Raw genomic sequence first — 17,358 nt, 5'->3', positions numbered from 1 at the left:
CACTGATCAAATATCTCTTACCTTGACATGGTGTGCTGAGGCGTTCTAAATCCCATTGTTTTAACAAGTCTTCAAGGTTTGGACACGAAATAACAACACTCGACACACGCAAACGCACAACACGTAACGCTGCGGCTGCGGAGCAACTGCCTGCTCGATCGCCCGGCTCGGCTGCGCCTGGCTCGGGCCGACTGCTGCGTCGCTCAACCCGTTCAGAGCTGCGGAACGTAGTGGGAAACAAAGCGAAGAACCATAACCTATGTGAAAAATCGCGGTTTTAGTTCTTTTCTCGAAGTGCTATGTGAATGCATACACAAAACAGTGTTCTTGATATGAGAACAGAAAACTCCTCGTGCGGGGAGGGGGCAGTGGTGCCCAAACACACAAACCCGATGACAAACGCTAGGCGCCCACTCTGCGCTGTAGACAGCGAGGAGGGCGAGTGGAGAGGGGGGGGGGGAACTTTGCCCTCTGGTAGAGACAGTCTTGGGGACTGTCTAAAAGCGAGAGGGAAACCGAGCATAGAGTACTCCGGGGCTCGGCTCGACCGGAAGGAGAAGAACAAAAATCGTCGGACCGGTCGAGCGCGGGGAGGAGCGGGAAACTGCCCCCACCCTGCTCCGCTCCTCCCCGCGCCCGACGATTTTTGTTCTTCTCCTTCCGGTCGAGCCGAGCCCCGGAGTACCCTATTGAAACTACGCATTGTTTCAAAAACACTTTTCCCTGTGTGTTGTAAAGAACGAGCCGAAACAAATCGCCTTGTCTACAGGCACGGTCTTCTTGTGGCTGTTCTGGCCGTCGTTCAACGGTGGCCTGGCCTCGGGGCACGCCCGTCACCGCGCTGTCATCAACACTTACCTGGCGCTCGCCTCGGGCTGCGTCGTGGCCTACGCCGTGTCCTCGCTGTCGCAGCGCGCCGGCAAGTTCAACATGGTCCACGTCCAGAACGCCACCCTGGCGGGGGGCGTCGCCATGGGCACCGCCGCCGACCTCATGGTGCAGCCCGTCGGCGCCCTCATCATCGGCGGCCTCGCCGGCGCGCTCTCCGTCCTGGGCTACGCGTTCCTGCAGGTGCGCCGCCTGGAATCACAAATGGATGGACGTTTGAAATCTGTTCACAGCCGAGTCGTCACACCTTCCTAATGTTGCAGCCCGTGATCCTGAACCGCCTCAAGGTCCACGACACGTGCGGCGTGCACAACCTGCACGGCATGCCCGGGGTCATGGCCGCCATCGTGAGCGCCGTCATGGCAGGCATCGCCTCCCAGAACGACTACGGCTGGCAGTGAGTCCTCGACCAAGTCTTGCTCGTCAATGAATAAAGCATTCCGGTAATGCTTAAATGCAGAAGAATGCAGGGAACAAGAAAACGGAAGTCACCATGTCAAAGCATAGCGAGTTCCGTTTTCTTCCCCGCATTCTTCTGCATTTCAGCTTTACCGGAATGCTTAATTCCAAGTCGATACATGGTTCTTTACAACTTCCCTGCTGCTCTGAGAGTTACCCGAGTGTGCGTTTTGCCTTCTTTTTTCTTGTACAGATTGTACGTGCAGTTCCCAGCGCTCATACCCCGAGATGATCAGCCGGAGGAGCTGGACACCGTGCGTAGCTCTTTGAGTGCGGCGGTCGAGCCGGGCCTGGGCCGCACTCCTCTGCAGCAGGCTGGTTACCAGCTGGCGGCCCTTGCCATGACCCTGGTCGTCAGCGTGATAACGGGCACTATCACAGGTTGATTTACATTTCACAAGCATAAATCAAATGCACTGAACCGCGAACAATTTTACTAGCAATTTCTGTGTTTGATAGGATTTCTCATCAGGCAAGACAAGTTGCTGCATCAACTGGGTAAGGAAGGCCTGTTCGAGGATGCCACGTTCTGGGAGGTCCCCGACGAGGAGAGCGGTGGTAGCGAGGTGTCCCCCTCCGCCGCAGCCAACTTGACCACTATGACACTGGGGACCGTCAGAAAGCTATCAGCGTCGTCTGTAGAAGCCGCGAACAACATCCCCACCCTCAGCGCGGAGGCAGACCGGGAGCCACGAGACGAGACCCACAACAAATGGTGAAGCAGAGAAAAGGGCGGAATGTGACCTTCAATTACATTAATGACTGGAAATTACCAACTGTACAAAGTAGATTAATGAGAATCATAAAACTTGTTATTTTACAAATGTTAATTCATTTCGAGTTACATCCCACAAACCAGTGTAAGCAGTAAGCAGTGTGTGAAATCCGGAACAATGGAAAAAACCGTCCCAAATAGGTGTCATGCGTTGCACTCTGGCGATAACTTCAAACAAACAATTACACACAAAAAATTTACCAGGTGGCTGATTAGCCCCGCACACTTGCACTTTACCGTGTATCAGGAGGGCTATGGCGCATCAGTACCTACGCAGGTTTGGCTCTGCCTACTCCGTCTCGTACTCCGTCCATCCGCCAGGCGCCAGGGTAGGCAAACCTTCAGCACAGCTGTGTCGTAGTCTTGACACACGGTACTGCAGTGTTTTCGATCGGGCGGGTTTGCCTATCGTAACTGGCCACGGTACCTTACGGACCCGATTGGATAGGCAACCCGCAATGAGGGGGGGGGGGGGGGGGGGGTACGCTCAGCATTCAGCATACAATGGAAATGCTGGAGTGATGCATGTATCTCGCATCTCGCCTGAAACGTTTTCGTCGCTTTATGTCCCATATGACTAAAGGACCATCGCTCCTTTGAGCGACAGTGGTCATTCCAATCAAATAAGGCAAGCGTTGCTTGTATGTAAGTAATGATTTTGGAAGCAATGCTTTTAAAATGGTTTGCTTATCCAAGAGTGACGATGGGGTTCAGCCACGTTAAGCTTCGTTCAAACGGGAACCGTTCTGATTTCCATGCGTCAGCTAACCCCCAAAAGTTATAAAAGATAATGACAGCGGTGGGATTCGAACCCACGCCCTTTCGGACTGGTGCCTAAAACCAGCGCCTTAGACCACTCGGCCACGCTGCCAGGCTGCGCACTTCTGCCGTACAACGGCAATACAATCTACGTTAGAGGGACCACGGCTGTGGAACAATACTTACAGCCCTGACTGTTCCACTTGTTCTTTCTCAGTTGTTCTTGAACCACTTTTCTTGAGGAATATGGACAACGCAGTAACCCCAACTTTGCGATAACGCCTCAAGTAAAGCATTTAGAAGGCTCTTCATTTTTGTCTCCTCACCAGCAGAGCTACCAACATTGACTTGTTTCGAAAGAAAAGGGAATTGTAAGGAGAAAACAAATTTTCCTCTGAATGCGTAAAACACAGCGACGTATTGAAATTCTTGTGAAAGTTTTATTTTTCAAAGCGATTTATTCAGTATTCTACAGCAGAAAAGGTAAAGCTATTGTTTCGAAATGTTAGTAAACCTTCCAATCAGGTGTGTGAAAACGCGCGAAGAATCGGCTGCTCTAACCTTTGTCAACACAACACAGCTTCAGCGGAACAGTCCCAACACAAATTCTACTTATTGTAATTGTGTGTTGCTATTTCAAAGACATGGTTATTTTTTAATCGATTTAATGACATCAAAATCCATCATTCAAAATGGTCCTCCAAAATAGTGGACGCTACAAAGCTGACAAAAATGAGAAGTTTGAGAAGAACTCCGGCGGTGGCCCAAAGTAAGGTTCTTTCTAGTAACTAGTAATAACTTTCTTAAGCTCCTACATGCAATAACTCCGATTTATTTAACCGAAAAATAATCCAGTGAATTGCACTTGTAAGCATGCATGTGATCTTCTGCCCAAGTTTTATAATGTTCGTTGATCAATTGAACGTTATCAATCATATCAATTTTATTGTGTGACAGAGTTGCTTCTTAGCATATGAGAGTTTCAATCTGAACGCATTTCCCTTTGAATTACAGAGAAGACAATTCCGAGAGTAGACTTCGTCAATCCTTAGAAAATGATGCCATTGACACCAAATATGGATTTAAGAGAGTGTCGGATCATCAAGAGAGGGCCGGTTTTCTTATCAACATGCATACAGTATGTTCACTCTTTGTAGGGAAACCTTTTTTGAACTAACTCATATACATAACTTGTAAAAATTCCTTATTTTCTGTTTACAGACTGAAATATTGGATGAAGATAAGAAACTAATTAGTGCAGTCGATTACTACTTTATCCAGGAAGATGGAACTCGTTTCAAAGCATCTTTGCCTTTCAAGCCCTACTTCTACATTCTTGCTAGGAAGGAAAACATCCAAGAAGTGTCAGCATACATATCTAAAAAGTTTTCTGGAAAACTTGCCTCATTGGAGATAATATCAAAAGAAGATCTAGACCTGGTCAGAAAATTATTTTTTTTCCTTGTGCATAGAGTATTATGTAAATGAAATATCTCACATATTTTTTCTCTATTTGTAGCCAAACCATCTGATTGGCCTGAAGCAACGCTACATCAAGCTATCATTTTTAACTGTTAAAGATTTGATGGATGTTCGTAGCCCAATAATGTCTGCTGTCAAAAAGAATAGGGAACGTGAAAAAAATAACACTTACTATTCTGAACTCCTCAGCAAAGCTCTAGCAAGTACAAGTGCTGGTGTCACCCATAAACAGAATGATCACATGGAAAACATATTAGATATCAGGTAAGTCAAGGTAGAACAGATGTTAAGTATATCTGGTTGATCATGATTTCTCAATAACTCAATTCTCCTAAAACTTTTTAGGGAGTATGATGTGCCATACCACATACGTGTCTCCATTGACAACAAAATATTTTGTGGGTCTTGGTACTCTGTCTGTTCAAGAGGAACAGAAGCTCCTTTCATCACTAAGAGAGATGATATTATTGAACGACCTGATATGATTGTTTTAGCATATGATATAGAAACAACCAAACTACCTCTGAAGTTTCCAGATGCTCAGTCAGATCAAATCATGATGATCTCATACATGATTGATGGACAGGTTGGTCCAATCTCAGCCTTGTATTTATTTCTGAAATAAGGCTATCTACTCTAATCTTGATTCTCACAGAATTATTCATTTTCCAGGGTTACCTAATTACAAATAGAGAAATTATATCTGCTGATGTTGAAGATTTTGAGTACACACCAAAGCCAGAGTTTGAGGGTTTTTTCACTATTTTCAATGAACCTGATGAAAGAGCTCTCATCCTTCGCTTCTTTGAGCATATAATGGATGTGAAGCCTCATATTTTTGTTAGCTACAACGGTGATTTCTTTGATTGGCCTTTTGTTGAAGCAAGAGCAGCTATCCATCAATTAGATATGAAACAAGAAATTGGCTTTTCTAAGAATAAGGAAGGCACCTACTGTTGTAGAGCTGCAATGCATATGGATTGTCTTTGGTGTGTTAGAAAAGAGTTTCTTCTACTTTATCTTTTAAATTAATTTTGATCAATCTCGAATTTATTCTTTTACTTAATTTTGTTTAGTTGGGTAAAACGAGATTCCTATCTCCCTGTTGGTTCTCAAAATCTAAAGGCAGTAGCCAAGGCAAAACTTCGGTATGATCCGGTTGAACTTGATCCGGAAGACATGTGTGCACTGGCTGCTGAGCAACCACAGGTTATGTCGAACTACTCAGTGTCTGATGCTGTTGCGACTTATTATCTGTACATGAAGTATGTCCACCCTTTCATTTTTGCCCTTTGCACCATCATTCCCTTAGAACCTGATGAGGTAAAGTTTATTGTTAGACTGATCCAAATTGATTGCATCAAAGTTCTATATCATTGTAAAAATGCATTTCTCATTTTTGTAGGTCTTGAGGAAAGGATCTGGAACTCTTTGTGAAGCCTTATTGATGGTGGAGGCATTTCATGCCAATATTATTTTTCCTAATAAACAAGAGTCTGAACTGAACAAACTGAGTGAAGATGGGCATGTCCTAGACCAAGAAACTTATGTTGGTGGTCATGTGGAAGCTTTAGAATCAGGTGTTTTTCGAGCCGATATCCCTTGTCAATTCCGTGTTGTAAGTAACTGTCAAGTATTATTTGACTTAGCTTTTGTGAGACTTATGCTTTTTCACAAACCCCTCTATATTTTAGGTTCCAAGTGCTTGTGAGAAACTCTTAGGTAATGTAGAAGATGCTCTGAGACATGCTATAGTGGAAGAAGAACAAATCCCTATAGAAATGGTTACAAACTTTGATGAAATTGTTGAGGATATTAAAGCCAAGCTAAGAGACCTCAGGGATACTCCAATGCGCTTAGAAAACCCCATTATCTATCATTTGGATGTTGGTGCAATGTATCCCAACATTATTCTAACAAACCGTCTCCAACCATCAGCCATGGTATTGTTTGCTTCATTTAAAATTTGTGTTTTATTCTTTTCTTGTTGGTAATTTTTGGGATATTTTAGGTGGATGAAGAAACCTGTGCTGCTTGTGACTTCAACCGTCCTGGTGCCAGATGTCAGCGGAAAATGGCATGGATGTGGCGTGGAGAAATCATGCCTGCAGGTCGCAATGAATTTCAGAGAATCCAACAACAGCTGGAGACAGAGAAGTTTCCTTCCCAATTTCCTGGTGGTCCCAACCGTGCATTTCATCAATTGAACAAGGAAGAGCAAGCCACCTATGAAAAGAAACGACTATCTGAGTACTGCAGAAAAGCTTATAAGAAAACCCACATTACTCGTATTGAAGAGAGATATACTACCATCTGCCAGAAAGAAAACTCATTCTACGTTGATACAGTGCGGGCTTTTCGAGATCGTAGATATGAATACAAGGGACTAAATAAAGTTGCAAAGAAGCAAGTAGCTGATGCCATTGCAAGTGGAGATGCTGGTGAAATTAAATCTGCCAAAAATAGGGAGGTTCTGTATGACTCTTTGCAGCTTGCACACAAGTGTATTCTCAATTCCTTTTATGGATATGTCATGAGAAGAGGAGCCAGATGGCATAGTATGGAAATGGCAGGCATTGTATGTTTTACTGGAGCCAACATTATTACCAAGGCCAGAGAAATCATTGAACAGGTGGGTCGCCCTTTGGAACTTGACACTGATGGTATCTGGTGTATTTTGCCGGCATCATTTCCTGAGAACTATGTGGTGAAGAGCACCCACCCTAAGAAATCAAAAGTTACAATTTCCTACCCAAATGCTATTCTCAATTATATGGTCAAAGATCATTTTACTAACGACCAATACCATGAACTAGTTGACCCTGAGAAATTAGAATACAAAGTGAGGAATGAAAACTCTGTGTTCTTTGAAGTTGATGGACCGTATCAGGCTATGGTGTTACCAGCATCAAAAGAAGAAGGCAAAAAGCTGAAGAAAAGGTATGCTGTATTCAATCTTGACGGCTCTTTGGCTGAACTTAAAGGATTTGAAGTTAAAAGAAGAGGAGAGCTTCAACTTGTAAAAATATTTCAGTCATCAGTTTTTGATGCATTTTTAAAAGGAGAAACATTAGAGGAATGTTATGATTCTGTTGCAAAAGTTGCTGATTATTGGCTGGATGTTCTCTACAGCAAAGGTGTTAATTTGCCGGACTCAGAACTTTTTGATCTTATATCTGAAAACCGATCAATGTCAAAAAAACTGTCTGAATATGGTGGCCAAAAGTCAACTTCTATAAGCACAGCCAAACGTCTAGCAGAGTTCCTTGGTGATCAAATGGTAAAAGATGCAGGCTTAGCCTGCAAGTTCATCATAAGTAGAAAGCCAGAAGGTTCACCTGTTACAGAAAGAGCTATACCTCTGGCAATTTTTCAGTCTGAGCCAAGTGTCAAGCGGCACTTTTTAAGAAAGTGGCTCAAGGACACTTCCATCACAGATATTGACATTCGTCAAGTTTTGGACTGGAACTATTATATTGAAAGACTGGGTGGTACCATTCAAAAAATTATCACAATACCAGCTGCTATGCAAGGTGTGGCCAATCCTGTGCCGCGTGTTAGACATCCAGATTGGTTACACAAAAAGATGATGGAGAAAAACGACACTCTGAAGCAGCGCAGAATTACTGAACTCTTTTCAGTTAAACCAAAGGAAAAGTCACAAGAAGAACCTGAAGCTACAGGTGATGAAGAAGATGGTATTGCCAGATCAGAAGACTTGTTTGGTTCTGAAGTAATTGACATGGAAGACATTGGGAATGATGGAACTAGCCCAGTTGGAGGCAGACCTATTTGCAATAAGAGGAAGAGACTGCAAACTCCACCTAACTCTAATCAGGATTCTTCACTAACTTCTCAAGATTGGAGGGAGGCACTTGGTCCTCCGCCGTCAATGGGAACCTCAAAAGTAATTTTTAGAATATTTTTCTCATGATAAGTGGCAAAATGAATATGAAACTAATTTTGGTATTATTTCTGTACAGGAAGAAAGAATGGCATGGATTCAGTACCAAAAGAAGAAATGGGCTTTACAAGCTGAAGCACGAGCAGCCAGACGCAGTGTAGTTGAAAAACGTGCTCGCGTTGATGATGGAGAAGGAGTCGCTGTCGCACGCCCAGGTTTTGGACGAGGATCATCTACAACTTTAGGTGGGTTCTTACGAAGAACTCAACGCACTCTTCTGGATACGCCATGGCAAATTGTACAGGTAAATTCAATTCATACTCCATAAATGGTATTTGCCTCTTTTGTTCTTACTTTGCTATATTGTATTCTGTATTTGCTTACTATAGATTGCTGAGACAAACCAACCAGGAATCCTAAAACTTTGGGCCTTGGTAGGACATGACCTTCATCAAATCAAGCTTAAGGTTCCTAGAATTTTTTATGTGAATCAACGATTGGCTAGGCCAGACCCTGAAAGTAATGTTACCACACTTTGGAAGAAATGTAACAGGGTTCTCCCCAGGTCAAGGCCAGTATTTCATCTATATGAATATTCTGTGCCAGAAGAATTATTTCGAGAGCACAGTCAAGAGTTAATGGCAGACTTATCAACTCCAGATATTGAGGGAATTTATGAGACTCAGATGACTCTTGAGTTCCGGGCATTGATCAAACTTGGCTGTGTGTGTTCAGTTGATAGAAGAGTTGCAAAAAGTATGGCTCATCTTGGTGTTCCGGATACCTTCCACCTTGATGAACTTCAATTCCGGAGCATATCTCAGCAATCATATCTTGATTCATCAGGAGGGGAAGCGCCCCTCAGACACTTGTACTTGTATCATCATCAAATTCCAAATGGAACCAGAGCTATGTTTGGATTATTCCTACCTCCAACCAAGAAATCTTTGATTATTGTTCTTGATACTGTCCGTACTAATCAGATGCCTAATATGAGTTCCTTATATAACACGGAGCGTAATGCTAAAATAGCACGTGGTCATGAAGAGACCTCTTTACCACAAAAAGAATTTAATTTTGAAATTCGTGTTGAAACTGACATCAAACAAGTCTTTAGGCTTCTCCAAAATGCTTTGCAAGCATATAGAGATGAAAAGAAAGGACCATCTCTTCTTGCTATCCAATCTATCCATGGTATTTTTCTAACTGCCTTGTTTATTATAAAAAGTGATTCTTTCTTTCTTTGTTTTTATCTCTATTGACACTTTTTTCTTTCTTTTTTTTTCTCTCAGATCTTCCCACATTGAATTCCTTAATGCCAGGTCTTGGTGAATTTCCTCAAATGGCAATTCATGGTTTAGCAGATGCAGATAATCTGTATTCAACCTTAGATTGGCAAAGAGTCGGAGCAAAGGCCATTGTTCGCCACTACCTGAGTTGTGAAAAGGTGCTGACCATTAGTACTGAACAGTGTAGATATTTCCATGTTCCTCTTGGAAATTTGCCAGCAGATGCTACTCTTTTTGGCGCAGACTTATTCTATGCCAGGCATCTCACAAAACAAAACTTTGTTTTGTGGTGCTCCAACTCAGACCGGCCAGATCTAGGTGGAAGAGAAGCTGATGATAACAGGTACTATCTTTTAGAAATTAATGGAACTTTGCTTAAATTGTTGGGATATGTGCTAACTCTGCCTAAATCTTTCAGGCTTCTCACTGATTTTGAAGAAAGTTCAAATGTTATCTCTAATGCACCTAATGCGTATTCAACAATATGTGTAGACCTAGAAATAGACAGTCTTGCAGTGAATACACTTCTACAGTCTCACCATGTACATGATATTGAAGGAACCACAGCTGGTGTTGCATTTGATGCAATGCCACAAGCATCACTGGAAGACATGATTTCTGGACAAACAGCTGTTTTACCCAGTTATGATGAAACTGCTTTATGTAGTGCTGCATTTAAAGTTTTGAGATCCATGGTTAATGCATGGCTGCGAGATGTGACCATGTACAAAAACGAATTTGCTGACCTTCAAATTGTGCATTTTTATCGTTGGATAAGATCCCCTAATGCATTGCTGTATGATCCAGCCCTACGACGTACTCTCCACAACCTAATGAAGAAGCTATTCATGCAGCTGGTGGCAGAATTCAAACGGCTTGGGTCTATTATTATTTATGCAAACTTTAACAAAGTGATGTTGTGTACTAAGAAAAAGAATGTTAAAGATGCTTTAGGATATGTTGAATACATTGTGACCAGCATCCACAACAAAGAACTTTTTCACAGCATTCAAATCACATATCAGCAGTGTTGGGAATATTTGTTGTGGCTTGATCCTGCAAATCATGCTGGGGTGAGGGGTAAATTACCGACAGATCTGGAAAATGGTGCTGAAGACAACAGCTTTGACGAAGATGAAGAAAAAGACAACACTGTAAGTTTGTTTTTAGTTGGCTATTCTAAATATTTAAAGGGACACACATTACCTAATCTGATCCTTTTACTCCCCTCAGCCAGAGATTGTGATGAACTGGAATCTAATGGAGTATCTTCCAGAAGATGCTGCTTGTCAGGACAACTTCTCTGCAGTAATTGCTGGCTACATTATGAAAGTATTCTTGCATCTGAAAGAAAATATTGTGCCAGATGGGCAAACTCCAGTTCGTAAGAAGAGGGCAGGATCACAAAGTCAAACTCAAAGCAAACCATTGGGTTTAGGAGTCCATGCTTCAACTGCGGAATATGCAAAAGACCTCATCGCAAATGAATTAGCTCAAAAGCTGTTTTAGTAAGTATTTTTTTCTTTTAAAAAATACAAAAAGTGGGATGCTTTGGGATTTTGTCCTTAATATTTTATTTTGTTTTTCTCCTGAAGCATAACAGAAAAAATACACAAGAAACTCCCTAGTCAGCCCTATGATGAGACTTCCCTTTTCCCTCAATTACCTGGTGCCCATCTGAAATTAATCAACCCTGCTTTAGAATTTGTGAAAGCAGTGTGTAAGGTAAGGAGGCAAATGAAATGTAACTGCTGGTCTTTTTCATGTATATTATAATCTAACCTTGTTTTATTTATCTTTGTTTTGTTTTTAATGAAAAAATAAAGGTTTTGTCTCTTGACACATCAGTATCAGAAGAAGTGGATATTCTTAGGAAAAACCTTCTCAGATTAATCAAAGTAGGAAATTTCAGTGATTTGGCAGAATGGAAGGATCCCTGTATTTCCTTTGTACTACCAGAAGTCATTTGCAAAGGTTGTAACCATTGCCGTGATGTTGATTTATGCAAAGATAATTACCGGGCTGAAGAAGAGGGAAGGTCTGTACAGCACTTTTGTCTTATGATGTTGTATTTCAGAATCACAAAATTCTTTTGGCTGATGTTTCACCTTGATGTTTCAGGCCTGTTTGGAAGTGTCCTATGTGCAATAATAGCTATGACAATACTGAAATAGAGCATATGCTCATTGATACTATAAATAGGAAAGTAATGGCTTGCATATTGCAGGACTTGCAGTGTAAGAAGTGTCTTCAGGTACATATTGAATTGATGTTGCTACATTTAGGTATTACTACAAGTAATTCTCTTCCAGTAGTTTCTAAATGTTTACTTGTTTCTCTCTCATGTTTAGATTAAAATGGAAAACATGCCGGAATACTGTAGCTGTGCTGGTGAATTCTACACTCTTCTTTCCAAATCAGACTTGGGTCTCCACCTTTCCACCTTCAGAAGCATTGCTGAACACTTCAACATGCCACTTCTTGTTGAATCTGTTGATTGGATGTTGAAAATGAATCCTTCTCTGACAAGAAGCGAATGTCATTGATTGACTTATATTAATTTATTTTAATTGAGGGTGAACTTTTGTTTTTATCTACTCAGATCCATACTGTGATTTTGAAGTGCTGTAGTATTTTTTTAAATAAAATAAATGTCAAATACTGTAAGTCACTTGGTCATTGATATTTATCTTTTAAAAAGTCAAAGATCTTCAATATGATTGATTTCAGTCATTCCTTAAATATACTAGAGTAATATATCACGTAAGTACAAAACTTTTCATGGTATCACATAGTAGCTCTCGCACAGCACACAAATTTTCAAAAACCCTGGCGTCACTGATGGAGGTTGATGGGGGGCCTCCAGTTGGGTGTGGTTCTTGCCATCTGGAGGTACTTCCCTTTGAGGGCCTCCCAGGTCGTCATGGGGGCAGCCTTCAGACGGTATTGGATCATGTGCTCAGCCAGGGCAGCCTCCAGGAAGGGTAGGACGGCGTGGTCCACGGCAGGGAACAGATGATGAAGACGGTGGTCCCCGAAATGCGTCAGAGAGAAAAAGAGAGACTCTCGGCCTCGCAAACCAGTGCAGTTGCCGGTAGCTGCGAGCTGCATTAGCCCGTAATCGTTGTCAGCCCTGCGAACATCAATAGCGTAACTATAGACCTGGTAGAGACTGTGGGAGTGTATTCCGGCTTGCAGGCGACGAACACAAGCGTGTTAAAAAACGGGTGTTTATGTTGTACCTACTTAACTACTGACCACAACGAAATATTCAAAATTTGGAATTACTGTCTTAAACTGCAAGGTTTCAAACTCTGCTCAAATAACGAATAAGGAATTTTAAGCAATTTGATGACAAATCAAGAGCCGGGAGGGAAGTGGGTTTGCGCAGACTCACCCCAAGGCGTCGCCCTCGTGGTAATTGTCGGGATGGTGGTGTCCGGCCGAGAGTCCCTGCATGGCGAAGTAGAGGCTGCTGACGACCAGCACCCAGGTCCACATGAGCCAGAGGTCCCACAGCGGTGCGCCGCTCAGCAGCATGGCGGCGGGGACGGCCAAGGCCACCGCGTCGGTCCATGCCAACGACAGGCTCTGCAACCTGAACGGCAGATCGTCAGAGAAGGCCAACAAGACCACCGCGGCTCATACGGCCCGGCCCCAAAGCACCACGCACGCACCTCTTGAGGAACTGGCCGTGGCCGAGCACCGCGTACAGAACGGCGCAGTACCCCCAGGACAGGTAGCGCACCGCCACGTTCTTGTGCGGGTACGGCAGGAAGGCGACGAGCGGCTCGAAGAACGTCACCTCCAGGTCCTGGAACGTGTTGGGGAACACGTGGTGCGACATGGCATGGCTCACCATCCACTCCCGGGAGGACATGAAGCTCAGCTCGAAGTAGTACCGCCGCCAGTTCTGCCGCTTGTGGAAGAAGTTGTGCGCGCCGGAGCAGGTGAGGGACAGCAGCAGCCCGGCGACGCCGCCCATCAAGTAGCTGCCGAAGCGGACGGCCAGGAAGCACGCCAGCAGCGAGGACACGGCCAGCGCGTCCACGATGTTCTCGGAGCGCTGCTCGGCATCGCGCAGCACCTGGGAGCACGATAACATGCACAAGGTGAGGGAGCTTCTAGAGGGTTGGCGACGTCGCCCCCACCGGCTCGTTCTCCGCTTCGTCGCTGATTTTCACCTGCTTCGGGATGTTCTCGTACGTCTTGCGCACGCGCTCCCGCAGCTGCATGTAGAAGCCGTCCCGGTGGAAGGTGAACGGCGAGTTGCGCGGAGCAGCGGCCGGCCGCACCAGGAACTTGGGCAGCAGGGCCTCGGCCGTCTCGGAGATGTGGTGCGAGAAGAAGAGTTCGGTAACGTCGATGCCCTGCAACGGGAGGGTAAAGTCAGGACGGACGGAACAGCCGCTTGCCTGGCCCGCACTGCTCCACACACCCACCTTGGTGAGCTCCAGCCACTGCCTGCCGCCCGGGTGGCGCTCCATGAAGGGCGTCAGGTCGTACAGGTTGTCCTCCACGCGCCAGAGGCCCTCGGCGCCGTCCATTCGCCTCCTGTCGGCGAGCCAGCCGTCCACGGTGGCGAAGAGGCCCTTGTCCCTGTCCTTGGGGTAGGCCCAGCCGAGGCCGTGCCAGCGAGACCCCGCGGGCGCCGCGGCCAGGCCGTGGTCATGCTCGTGGACGTGGTCCGGGTCGTGCTCCTGGCCGCAGTCACACTCGCCGCTCAGCGGTACGGCGCGCTTCACGTTGGGCGGCATCCTGGGGATGAAAGGACAGCATGAATGAACGGTGGCGAGGAGTGGGACCCATATAGTGAGACCAGCCTACCGTCTCGATTTTCCTCACCCCTCTCGCCCGCAAACTTCTATGCCGCCTGTGCTTCTTCAGTCGAGAACTTAGGCCAGTCTCACTATACCGGCACGGCGGGCTGAGAGGACACACACGGACACGGTGACGTGCGGGGAAACGATTGTGTGGTTGGGAACGAAGCCGCCTAACTGCCTCGCTGATCACACTGAACCGGGAGCCCTTGCTGCAGCCGCCAGCTGATAGCGCATTTTCGGCGACTGCACTCCCATGTCAACGCCCCCGGCCGCGGGCCGGGCCCCGCATCAGAGAGTTTGTCCACAAAGCGGCGATTTTAACCTCGCGGTTGCCATAATCGACTGACCACCTCACTTTACTGCCAGGTTGTGTACCCGGCGCAAACACACGTGCCAGTGTTTACATTCGAGATGACTAACTGCGCTCCCGCAGGTGTGCGGCCTGTCTCTCACCTGCTTCACGGACTGGGTCACCCCGCTGACTGAAGCGTCGCCGAGACGGCCGCCTACAGGTATAAGGTGCTGGAACTGCTGCACCCCTGCGCACACGACAACCCCACCCCCTCCTCCATCCGACCGGTAACGATATCAGCGACCCGAGGGCGGGACGATTGAGCAAACGGAGGTAACGTCACGTCATGGTCACGTCAGCCGCGCACAGGTCGCAGCTCCTGAATATGCGAATGTGCAGTGCTTTCTATTGTGTCTGGTGGCGCCGCGGAGCGGGGTGTCACACGCAGCAAAGGGGGCCGGTCAGGATTGACCCGACGTACTTACTAGAGTCGGGCCCAGTCAGTCGGCGGCCCTCTGTCTCCGTGCCTCAAAAGTGTTGTTCCTTCATATACTTTTCTTTTCACTTTTCCATGCCGCTGTCGTAACCACCACCTTGAGGTGCGGTGAGTTGGCCGGGCGGGGGCCGGGGAGCCGCGGGAGGAACGCCTCGTTCCTCATCATCCTGGTCGACGTCCCGCTATCCGGAGCTCCGCGGGCTCCGCGCCCCGCAGCCGCAGTTTCTCCTGGAGTCGCGCGGCGCCTTACCAGTCATTAGCAGTTTCTCCCGCCGCCCTTAGTGTCACGTCGGTCACGTGTATAGTACCATTTTCGCAGACACTGTTCACCTCACTGTCGCACCTTCCGTCAGAGACAATCAAGAAGATCGGAAGTAAGTGTTGTTACTTTGTCATGTCCTGATTTTCTAGCTTTGTGATCATTTGTGGGAATTTTCCTTCTTAACGCGAAGATTTAGTCACTCATAAATAAGGAGGCACTTTCCATCGCGCGATTACCATACCCCCCGCTGGTTTTGTCTTTCGACAAGCTATCGGAATAACTACTCGCCGTCTCGGTGCTAGTCGTCGAGCGAAGTTTTTCGCGTGATGGTTGCACTCTCTGCTCGTTAATGCAAAAATTGTTCAAACTACTCTTTAAAACTCGCAGTGGAAATAGCCCGACTTCCAGCAGGATGATGCAGCATAAGTGTGAAAAGCTGAGATTAGAAGCAGTTTTATCAGCGGTCACCGCCCCCCATGCCCCGCCCCTCCCCTCTCCTCCCGGCCTGGCCTTGATAGCGCCGACACACTACTTGATAACACGTCTGACCTGAAATAACCGTCACGGCAGAGAGACCCAACGCATGACGAGGCATCCACCGGCGTCCACCACACTGACAGCAAAACAAAATGAAGTAATTGCCCTGTTTTTCTTCACGTCCGCGATTACTCCCGTCCAGAGCATACAATCCGGGGAGAAAGGGTGGGGGGCGGAGGGCGTGACGCCATCAGCTGCCCGGCGGCGTGCTTTTCACGTCAGCGGCGACCACGACCACGACCACGCACAGGGGCAGGACCAGGAGCACATATGGATAGCAATTGAAATTTTTACCCGAGCTGGTGGTGGTGGTGGTGATGATGATGGTCACGAGCGGGCAGGGGCGACACAGGGCAGCTCGCTGAGCCTGATGTTTGGCGCGCAATGCATCGGCGCGTTACTGAGCGGGTCAAGGGCGCTACGAGCGCGAGTCTGATCCGGCCACCAGCTGCCGGGCCGGCAGACTGCGGCGCGGTGCAGGCAGAGCGCGGGCCGGGCGCGGGAGCGGGAGAGGGGCCGCGAGTCCTCGGCCGTCGCCTTCGCCCGCCCCCTCCCTCCTCACCCCTCTCACCCGCTCGCCGGGCCGGGCCGCCGGGATCCCGATCCCCTTCCCCTCCCCCCGCCCGGCATCGGAAATGTTTCCTTCCCCTGTTGTCTTTCTCTGCCAGTCATCCCTCTTACGCCCAGCCTCTGTCGCATTTTCGGTGGATAGATGCGAGTCATCGACCCCGCCTGCACCCTCCTGTAAACGCCACGAAGTACCCACTGGAGCATTCAGTGAAGACTCGCGGGTGCGGGCGGGTTTGCATATCTGAGGAGCCATGGAGCCTTCCGGTGCTTCCGGGCGGAGCGAGTAGGCAAACCCGCTCGCTTCTGCGTCTTCTCTGAATCCCCCGGTGCTGCGTTAGACTCGCCGAAGCCGAAAATGTCCTCCTTTAGGCCACTACAACATCGAATCGACGAACGCCTCGAAAACATTTCTCGCTGAGTATCCGTATGTACAGTATGGTCTCAGGATGACCTCCAACGAAGAACCCGATGTGCGCCGTTTCCATCCGAAAGAGTCCAATCTGTTCCGCCTACGCCCACCTCTTGGTAAAGTCCGCTGTGCCCCGTTCCAATCCGAAAGAGTCCGGTTTGCTTTTCTGCGGGCTGCGGATCCAAAAGTGTTCAATACTGATGTCGTCTCAATCACATTAATTTCTTCGTATGGCTCTCTTACTTCTAGCACCCTCGAACCTTCTCGATCTCTCGGATCAAACGATTAAACTGCCAGTCGACAGTAGGATGTTTAGTTTTGGAGGGTATGGTATGGTCGCTGATTTCAATGTTGAGAAATACTCTTAGCCAAATTTTTAAGCTGTCGGACGAGTGGACCCCTTGGCAACTTGC

At 46.8% G+C, this 17,358-nt stretch overlaps 3 protein-coding genes and 1 non-coding gene across 7 annotated transcripts in view; 2 read left to right on the top strand and 2 right to left on the bottom strand.

Moving 5' to 3' along the window:
* LOC113207891 (ammonium transporter Rh type B) overlaps window positions 1-2,171 on the top strand; it is a 16,123-nt gene extending 13,952 nt beyond the window's left edge. For both annotated transcript variants that reach the window (XM_026424634.2, XM_026424635.2), the window contains 4 exons: window positions 770-1,071; window positions 1,152-1,285; window positions 1,541-1,728; window positions 1,807-2,171. In XM_026424634.2, coding sequence (XP_026280419.2) covers window positions 770-1,071; window positions 1,152-1,285; window positions 1,541-1,728; window positions 1,807-2,066 — 884 coding nt within the window. In that variant the 3' untranslated portion in view covers window positions 2,067-2,171. The remainder of the gene's footprint in view (window positions 1-769; window positions 1,072-1,151; window positions 1,286-1,540; window positions 1,729-1,806) is intronic.
* A 742-nt stretch (window positions 2,172-2,913) lies between these two features.
* Trnal-uag (transfer RNA leucine (anticodon UAG)) lies at window positions 2,914-2,993 on the bottom strand. The gene has a single exon. It is a non-coding gene; the product is annotated as a tRNA-Leu (tRNA).
* Window positions 2,994-3,427: 434 nt separating this feature from the next.
* Window positions 3,428-12,223, top strand: LOC113207889 (DNA polymerase epsilon catalytic subunit 1). Its single transcript, XM_026424631.2, has 19 exons — window positions 3,428-3,650; window positions 3,896-4,019; window positions 4,103-4,321; window positions 4,401-4,627; window positions 4,709-4,949; window positions 5,036-5,352; window positions 5,440-5,686; window positions 5,769-5,981; window positions 6,058-6,306; window positions 6,375-8,270; window positions 8,347-8,571; window positions 8,657-9,461; window positions 9,560-9,899; window positions 9,975-10,710; window positions 10,790-11,064; window positions 11,152-11,281; window positions 11,383-11,594; window positions 11,678-11,810; window positions 11,908-12,223. The coding sequence occupies exons 1-19, from the start codon at window positions 3,574-3,576 to the stop codon at window positions 12,100-12,102; spliced, it is 6,861 nt and encodes a 2,286-aa protein (XP_026280416.1). The 5' UTR covers window positions 3,428-3,573; the 3' UTR covers window positions 12,103-12,223.
* A 1-nt stretch (window position 12,224) lies between these two features.
* Window positions 12,225-16,453, bottom strand: LOC113207892 (cytochrome b5-related protein-like). 3 transcript variants are annotated; one of them, XM_026424636.2, is made up of 6 exons: window positions 16,261-16,453; window positions 13,999-14,314; window positions 13,741-13,926; window positions 13,234-13,643; window positions 12,954-13,154; window positions 12,225-12,689 (listed from the first exon to the last, which is right to left on the bottom strand). In XM_026424636.2, exons 2-6 carry the CDS (start codon window positions 14,311-14,313, stop codon window positions 12,392-12,394), a joined length of 1,410 nt encoding a protein of 469 aa, XP_026280421.1. In that variant the 5' UTR covers window position 14,314; window positions 16,261-16,453; the 3' UTR covers window positions 12,225-12,391. The 3 variants fall into 3 exon arrangements, with proteins under 3 accessions (XP_026280421.1, XP_052123074.1, XP_026280422.1); XM_052267114.1 differs by lacking the exon at window positions 16,261-16,453 and adding an exon at window positions 15,979-16,085; XM_026424637.2 differs by lacking the exon at window positions 16,261-16,453 and adding an exon at window positions 14,833-15,219.
* Between the last annotated feature and the right edge of the window lie 905 nt (window positions 16,454-17,358).

The sequence above is a fragment of the Frankliniella occidentalis genome, unplaced genomic scaffold (genome assembly GCF_000697945.3).
Source record: "Frankliniella occidentalis isolate FOCC.00 unplaced genomic scaffold, Focc_3.1 Scaffold47, whole genome shotgun sequence".
Taxonomy (NCBI): domain Eukaryota; kingdom Metazoa; phylum Arthropoda; class Insecta; order Thysanoptera; family Thripidae; genus Frankliniella; species Frankliniella occidentalis.
Note: the sequence above shows the minus strand (reverse complement) of the source record. Positions and strands in the feature narration are given on the sequence as shown.

What these genes read in the sequence shown, in the direction of transcription:
- LOC113207889 (XM_026424631.2), top strand. Translation starts at nt 3,574, where the DNA reads ATGGTCCTCCAAAATAGTGGACGCTACAAAGCTGACAAAAATGAGAAG. An exon ending in CGCCATGGCAAATTGTACAG is followed by an intron (nt 8,572 to 8,656) that starts GTAAATTCAATT and finishes TGCTTACTATAG; the next exon opens with ATTGCTGAGACAAACCAACC. An exon ending in AGTGTAAGAAGTGTCTTCAG is followed by an intron (nt 11,811 to 11,907) that starts GTACATATTGAA and finishes TCTCATGTTTAG; the next exon opens with ATTAAAATGGAAAACATGCC.
- LOC113207892 (XM_026424636.2), bottom strand. Translation starts at nt 14,313, where the DNA reads ATGCCGCCCAACGTGAAGCGCGCCGTACCGCTGAGCGGCGAGTGTGAC. An exon ending in AGTGGCTGGAGCTCACCAAG is followed by an intron (nt 13,927 to 13,998) that starts GTGGGTGTGTGG and finishes CTCCCGTTGCAG; the next exon opens with GGCATCGACGTTACCGAACT. An exon ending in CACGGCCAGTTCCTCAAGAG is followed by an intron (nt 13,155 to 13,233) that starts GTGCGTGCGTGG and finishes TCTGCCGTTCAG; the next exon opens with GTTGCAGAGCCTGTCGTTGG.